Source organism: Podarcis erhardii, assembly GCF_964252035.2.
Source record: "Podarcis erhardii genome assembly, chromosome: Z".
NCBI lineage: Eukaryota > Metazoa > Chordata > Lepidosauria > Squamata > Lacertidae > Podarcis > Podarcis erhardii.
The window spans coordinates 51,275,090-51,283,728 of NC_138504.1; the positions used below are offsets into that span (position 1 = coordinate 51,275,090).

Here is an 8,639-nt window from a genome sequence, read left to right on the forward strand (position 1 = left end):
CTACTCTGCTACTTGGGTCTCCTGTCTATTACTACTACTACTACTACTACTACTACTACTATTCCAGGTACTCTGGTACTTGGGTCTCCCTTCTATTACTACTACTACTCCGGCTACTCCGGCTACTCCGGCTACTCTGGTACTTGGGTCTCCTGTCTATTATTATTATTATTATTATTATTATTATTATTATTATTATTATTACTACTACTACTACTACTCTGGCTACTCTGGTACTTGGGTCTCCTGTCTATTATTATTATTATTATTATTATTATTATTATTACTACTACTACTACTACTACTCTGGCTACTCTGGTACTTGGGGTCTCCTGTTTGTAACTACTACTACTACTACTACTACTAATAAAAAAACAATTTATTTGTACCCCACCTACTCCGGTCCTTGGGTCTCCTGTTTTGTAGATGGGGCACTACTACTACTACTACTACTAATGATAATGATAATAAAAACATCATTAGTAGTAGTAGTAGTGCCCCACCTACTCCGGTCCTTGGGTCTCCTGTTTATTACTACTACTACTATTACTACAACAATTTATTTATGTATACCCCACCTACTCTGGTACTTGGGTCTCCTGTTTGTAACAACTACTACTACTACTACTACAATTTATTTATACCCCACCTACTCTGGTCCTTGGGTCTCCTGTTTGTAGATGGGGCACTACTACTACTACTACTAATGATAATGATAATGATAATAAAAACATCATTAGTAGTAGTAGTAGTGCCCCACCTACTCCGGTCCTTGGGTCTCCTGTTTGTAGATGGGGCACTACTACTACTGCTAATGATAATGATGATAATAAAAACATCATTAGTAGTAGTAGTAGTAGTGCCCCACCTACTCTAGTACTTGGGGTCTCCTGTTTGTAACTACTACTACTACTACTACTACTACTAAAACAATTTATTTATGTATACCCCACCTACTCTGGTCCTTGGGTCTCCTGTTTGTAGATGGGGCACTACTACTACTACTAATGATAATGATAATAAAAACATCATTAGTAGTAGTAGTAGTACTGCCCCACCTACTCCAGTCCTTGGGTCTCCTGTTTATTACTACTACTACTACTACTACAATTTATTTATGTATACCCCACCTGCTCCGGTCCTTCGGTCTCCTGTTTGTAGATGGGGCACTACTACTACTGCTAATGATAATGATGATAATAAAAACATCATTAGTAGTAGTAGTAGTAGTAGTGCCCCACCTACTCCGGTCCTTGGGTCTCCTGTTTATTACTACTACAACAACAACAACAACAACAACAATTTATTTACGTATACCCCACCTACTCTGGTACTTGGGTCTCCTGTTTGTAACTACTACTACTACTACTACTACTACTAATACAATTTATTTATACCCCACCTACTCTGGTCCTTGGGTCTCCTGTTTGTAGATGGGGCACTATTACTACTACTACCACTACTAATGATAATGATAATAAAAACATCATTAGTAGTAGTAGTAGTGCCCCACCTACTCCGGTCCTTGGGTCTCCTGTTTATTACTACAACAACAACTACTACTACTACTACTACTACAACAATTTATTTATGTATACCCCACCTACTCTGGTACTTGGGGTCTCCTGTTTGTAACAACAACTACTACTACTACTACAATTTATTTATACCCCACCTACTCTGGTCCTTGGGCCTCCTGTTTGTAGATGGGGCACTATTACTACTACTACTACTACTAATGATAATGATAATAAAAACATCATTAGTAGTAGTAGTAGTGCCCCACCTACTCCAGTCCTTGGGTCTCCTGTTTATTACTACTACAACAACAACAACAACAATTTATTTACGTATACCCCACCTACTCTGGTACTTGGGTCTCCTGTTTGTAACAACAACAACTACTACTACTACTACTAATACAATTTATTTATACCCCACCTACTCTGGTCCTTGGGTCTCCTGTTTGTAGATGGGGCACTACTACTACTACTAATGATAATGATAATAAAAACATCATTAGTAGTAGTAGTAATGCCCCACCTACTCCGGTCCTTGGGTCTCCTGTTTATTACTACTACAACAACAACTACTACTACTACTACTACTACAACAATTTATTTATGCATACCCCGCCTACTCTAGTACTTGGGGTCTCCTGTTTGTAACTACTACTACTACTACTACTACAATTTATTTATGTATACCCCACCTACTCTGGTCCTTGGGTCTCCTGTTTGTAGATGGGGCACTACTACTACTACTACTAATGATAATGATAATAAAAACATCATTAGTAGCAGTAGTAGTGCCCCACCTACTCCGGTCCTTGGGTCTCCTGTTTATTACTACTACTACTACTACTACAATTTATTTATGTATACCCCACCTACTCCGGTCCTCGGGTCTCCTGTTTGTAGATGGGGCACTACTACTACTGCTAATGATAATGATGATAATAAAAACATCATTAGTAGTAGTAGTGCCCCACCTACTCCGGTCTTTGGGTCTCCTGTTTATTACTACTACTACTACTACTACAATTTATTTATGTATACCCCGCCTACTCTAGTACTTGGGGTCTGCTGTTTGTAACTACTACTACTATTACTACTACTACTAAAACAATTTATTTATACCCCACCTACTCCGGTCCTTGGGTCTCCTGTTTGTAGATGGGGCACTACTACTACTACTACTACTACTACTAATGATAATGATAATAAAAACATCATTAGTAGCAGTAGTAGTGCCCCACCTACTCCGGTCTTTGGGTCTCCAGTTTATTACTGCTACTACTACTACTACTACAATTTATTTATGTATACCCCGCCTACTCTAGTACTTGGGGTCTGCTGTTTGTAACTACTACTACTACTACTACTACTAAAACAATTTATTTATACCCCACCTACTCCGGTCCTTGGGTCTCCTGTTTGTAGATGGGGCACTACTACTACTACTACTACTACTAATGATAATGATAATAAAAACATCATTAGTAGCAGTAGTAGTGCCCCACCTACTCCGGTCTTTGGGTCTCCAGTTTATTACTGCTACTACTACTACTACTACAATTTATTTATGTATACCCCGCCTACTCTAGTACTTGGGGTCTGCTGTTTGTAACTACTACTACTACTACTACTACTAAAACAATTTATTTATACCCCACCTACTCCGGTCCTTGGGTCTCCTGTTTGTAGATGGGGCACTACTACTACTACTACTACTACTAATGATAATGATAATAAAAACATCATTAGTAGCAGTAGTAGTGCCCCACCTACTCCGGTCTTTGGGTCTCCTGTTTATTACTACTACTACTACTACTACTACTACAATTTATTTATGTATACCCCGCCTACTCTAGTACTTGGGGTCTCCTGTTTGTAACTACTACTACTACTACTAAAATTCATTTATGTATACCCCGCCTACTCTAGTACTTGGGGTCTCCTGTTTGTAACTACTACTACTACTAGTACTACTACAATTTATTTATGTATACCCCGCCTACTCTAGTACTTGGGGTCTCCTGTTTGTAACTACTACTACTACTACTACAATTTATTTATGTATACCCCGCCTACTCTGGTCCTTGGATCTCCTGTTTGTAACTACTAATCGATGAATCAACAGATATCAATCTAGATTAATCGAAATGAGCTAGATATTGATTGATTGATCAATATACTGATTGATATAAGCCAATATTCAGGATATAACGATTGATCAATCTATAGCTCATCTCGATTGATATCTGTTGATTGATCGATTAGCTATGTATTGATTGATCGTTATATACTATTGATATAAGCCAATATTCAGTATATAACGATTGATCAATACATAGCTCATCTCGATTCATATCGATTGATATCTGTTGATCGATCGATTAGCTATGTATTGATCGATCGTTATATACTGTGATATAAGCCAATATTCAGTATATAACGATCAATATATCGCTAATATATATAGCAATATATAGCAATCAGTATATTGATCAATCAATACATAGCTAATCGATCAATCAATAGATATCAATCTAGATCAATCAATATATCAATCGATATCGATCAATAGATCAATAGATATCAATCAATATATCAATAGATATGGATCAATATATCAATAGATATCATTCAATATATAAATAGCTATCGATCAATATATCAATAGCTATCGATCAATATATCAATAGATATCAATCAATATATCAATAGATATCGATCAATATATCAAGATATCAATCAATAGATCAATAGATATCAATCAATAGATCAATAGATATCGATCAATATATCAATAGATATCAATCAATAGATCAATAGCTATCGATCAATATATCAATAGATATCGATCAATAGATCAATAGATATCGATCAATATATCAATACATATCAATCAATATATCAATAGCTATGCATCTATCCACCTAGAAATACCCATATTTCTTCGATATATAGCGAGGAATTAAATATATTTTCATTGATTAATCGATATTGATTGGTTATATATTGAATAATGGCTATCTATTGATAATTGATTAATTCCAGGATAAATACAAAAAGAAACACGGCTCTGGATTAATATTCAATTATTAATTATGAATTATTATTCCTAATTCTTCGTTTCCGAGGCCCACCTCCTCGCAGCGCCTGCCCCGCTCGGCCCGCCACACCGAGGCCACGTCCACGGCGCCGCCGGCCGCCTCGGAGAACATCGCGCAGGAAAGGCCGAGGCTTCTCTCGGCGGACTAGGCCGCGTTGCCAAGGCGACGGCGGCGCCGGCGACGCGGCGCGGGGGGATGACGTCTCCAGAGGCGTCCTCTCGCGAGAAGAGCGGGGAAGGGCCGGAATTCCGCGAGAATTGGGAGGGAATCGTCTACTATGGGTGGGAAAGGGCGGCCGAGAGCCGACCTCTCGCGAGAGTTGGAAGGAGATCTCGCGAGAAGCGGGGGAAGCAGCGCCTGAGCGCCGTTCTCTCGCGAGATTTCCAAAGCGAAGCTCGCGGAGCGGCCCATGTCTCGCGAGAATGGGTGGGAAAGCGCGCCGGGGAGCCGTCCTCTCGCGAGAATTAGGAAGAAATCGCGGGGGGGAGACATCGTCTCGCGAGAACTGGGAAGGTTATCGGAGCGGCCTACTTCTCGCGAGAATTGGGGAGAAATAGCGCTGGAGGAAGCGTCCTCTCGCGAGACTTGGGAAGAAATCGGGCAGAAGAAATCGCGGGGGGGGAGACTTCGTCTCGCGAGAACTGGGAAGGTTATCGGAGCGGCGTACTTCTCGCGAGAATTGGGGAGAAATAGCGCTGGAGGAAGCGTCCTCTCGCGAGACTTGGGAGGAAATCGCGCGGAGCGGCCTATTTCTCGCGAGAAGTGGGAGGAAATCGCTTGGAAAGGGCCGTATTCCTGCGAGACTAGGGGGGGGGAGAGTTCTACTTCTCGCGAGAACATGAGAAATCGCGTGGTGAGACGTCGTCTCGCGAGATTTGGAAAGGCAAGGCTCTTAGCTGAGGGGAAATGGCGCGGAGAGGCCTAGATCTCGCGAGACGTGGGTGAAAATCGCGGCGGGCAGCCGTCCTCTCGCGAGATTTCGGACTACATCTCGCGGAGAGGCCTATTTCTCGCGAGACCTCGTGGAAAACCGCGTCGGGGAGCAGGAACTCTCGCGAGACTTGTGAGGAAATGGCGCGGAGAGCTCTACGTCTCGGGAAAACTCGGGAGAAATCGCGCGAGACTTGGTGGGGGGGGAGAGGCCTACCTCTCGCGAGAACTCGGGAAACATCTGGCGGGATAGAGCCGTATTCCCGCGAGAGTTGCGAGGAGCCAATGGCGTCGCTCGGCCCTCTATTCTCGCGAGACTTGCGATGAAATCAAGCGGGAAGGCGCCTGTTCTCGCGAGACGTGGAGGGAAATCGCGCGGAAAGGTCCCAGTTCTCGCGAGAGGTCGCTGGAAATCGCGCCGCCGAGCCCTCGGCCGCCATTTTGGTTGAGGGCAGCTTGATTCTCAATCTAGCTCTTGCCCAACCTTGGGCCTCCAGCTGTTTTTGGACTACAATTCCCATCATCCCTTGCCACTGGTCTTGCTCGCTAGGGATGATGGGAGTGGTAGTCCCCAAACAGCTGGAGGCCCAAGGTTGGGAAACACTGATTTAGAGAGAGCTCTTGCCCAACCTTGGGCCTCCAGCTGTTTTTGGACTACAATTCCCATCATCCCTGACTAGCAAGACCAGTGGCAAGGGATGATGGGAATTGTAGTCCAAAAACAGCTGGAGGCCCAAGGTTGGGCAAGAGCTCTCTCTAAATCAGTGTTTCCCAACCTTGGGCCTCCAGCTGTTTGGGGACTACCACTCCCATCATCCCTAGCGAGCAAGACCAGGGGCAAGGGATGATGGGAATTGTAGTCCAAAAACAGCTGGAGGCACCAGGTTGGGAAACACTGATTTAGAGAGAGCTCTTTCCCAACCTTGGGCCTCCAGCTGTTTTTGGACTACAATTCCCATCATCCCTGACTAGCAAGACCAGTGGCAAGGGATGATGGGAATTGTAGTCCAAAAACAGCTGGAGGCCCAAGGTTGGGAAACACTGATTTAGAGAGAGCTCTTGCCCAACCTTGGGCCTCCAGCTGTTTTTGGACTACAATTCCCATCATCCCTGACTAGCAAGACCAGTGGCAAGGGATGATGGGAATTGTAGTCCAAAAACAGCTGGAGGCCCAAGGTTGGGAAACACTGATTTAGAGAGAGCTCTTTCCCAACCTTGGGCCTCCAGCTGTTTTTGGACTACAATTCCCATCATCCCTGACTAGCAAGACCAGTGGCAAGGGATGATGGGAATTGTAGTCCAAAAACAGCTGGAGGCCCAAGGTTGGGAAACACTGATTTAGAGAGAGCTCTTGCCCAACCTTGGGCCTCCAGCTGCTTGGGAACTACCACTCCCATCATCCCTGGCCCCTGGTCTTGCTCGCTAGGGATGATGGGAGTGGTAGTCCCCAAACAGCTGGAGGCCCAAGGTTGGGAAACACTGCTCTAAATAGCAAGAGAGATTGAGAATCAAGCTGCCCTCAACCAAAATGGCGGCCGAGGCCTCGGCCAAGGCCCTTCGGAGGACGCCCCATGCTCCGCGCTGGTGTTGGCCAGCCTTGCGCACCGGGGGATCTCCAAAATGGCGGCCGAGGGCTCGGCCAAGGCCCTTCGGAGGACGCCCCATGCTCCGCGCTGGTGTTGGCCAGTCTTGCGCACCGGGGGATCTCCCCCCGGGAGCGCAAGGCCTGCGGGCGTCAGCTGGCAGCGCGGAGCACGGGGCGCCCTCCGGAGGCCGCCCCGTGCTCCGCGCTGGTGTTGGCCAGTCTTGCGCACCGGGGGATCTCCCCCCGGGAGCGCAAGGCCTGCGGGCGTCAGCTGGCAGCGCGGAGCACGGGGCGCCCTCCAGAGGACGCCCCGTGCTCCACGCTGGTGTTGGCCAGTCTTGCGCACCGGGGGATCTCCCCCCAGGAGCGCAAGGCTTGTGGGCAGCAGCTGGCAGCGCGGAGCACGGGGCGCCCTTCGGAGGACGCCCCATGCTCCGCGCTGGTGTTGGCAAGTCTTGCGCACCGGGGGATCTCCCCCCGGGAGCGCAAGGCTTGCGGGCGTCAGCTGGCAGCGCGGAGCACGGGGCGCCCTCCAGAGGACGCCCCGTGCTCCGCGCTGGTGTTGGCCAGTCTTGCGCACCGGGGGATCTCCCCCCGGGAGCGCAAGGCTTGCAGGCGTCAGCGCGGAGCACGGGGCGCCCTCCGGAGGACGCCCCGTGCTCCGCGCTGGTGTTGGCCAGTCTTGCGCACCCGGGGGATCTCCAAAATGGCGGCCGAGGGCTCGGCCAAGGCCCTCCGGAGGCCGCCCCATGCTCCGCGCTGGTGTTGGCCAGTCTTGCGCACGGGGGGATCTCCCCCCGGGAGCGCAAGGCTTGCGGGCAGCAGCGCGGAGCACGGGGCGCCCTCCGGAGGCCGCCCCGTGCTCCGCGCTGGTGTTGGCCAGTCTTGCGCACCGGGGGATCTCCCCCCGGGAGCACAAGGCCTGCGGGCGTCAGCTGGCAGCGCGGAGCACAGGGCGCCCTCCGGAGGACGCCCCATGCTCCGCGCTGGTGTTGGCAAGTCTTGCGCACCGGGGGATCTCCCCCCGGGAGCGCAAGGCTTGCGGGCGGCAGCTGGCAGCGCGGAGCACGGGGCGCCCTTCGGAGGAGATCCCCCGGGTGCGCAAGGCTTGCAGACACCTGCGTGCTCCGCGCTGCCAGCTGCCGCCCGCAAGCCTTGCGCTCCCGGGGGGAGATTCCCCCGGTGCACAAGACTGGCCAACACCAGCGCGGAGCATGGGGCGTCCTCCGAAGGGCGCCCCGTGCTCCGCGCTGCCAGCTGACGCCCGCAGGCCTTGCGCTCTTGGGGGGAGATCCCCCGGTGCGCAAGAGTGGCCAACACCAGCGCGGAGCACGGGGCGTCCTCCGAAGGGCCTTGGCCGAGCCCTCGGCCGCCATTTTGGAGATCCCCCGGGTGCGCAAGGCTGGCCAACACCAGTGTGGAGCACGGGGCGTCCTCCGAAGGGCCTTGGCCGAGCCCTCGGCCGCCATTTTGGAGATCCCCCGGGTGCGCAAGGCTGGCCAACAC

The 8,639-nt window shown here is 49.0% G+C and overlaps 1 protein-coding gene across 1 annotated transcript in view; it reads right to left on the reverse strand.

Annotated features, from left to right (window-relative positions):
• The window catches only part of DYNC2I2 (dynein 2 intermediate chain 2), a 44,502-nt gene extending 39,709 nt beyond the window's left edge, over positions 1-4,793 (reverse strand). The window contains exon 1 of the mRNA XM_081846686.1: positions 4,652-4,793. Coding sequence (XP_081702812.1) covers positions 4,652-4,729 — 78 coding nt within the window. The 5' untranslated portion in view covers positions 4,730-4,793. The remainder of the gene's footprint in view (positions 1-4,651) is intronic.
• Positions 4,794-8,639: the final 3,846 nt, after the last annotated feature.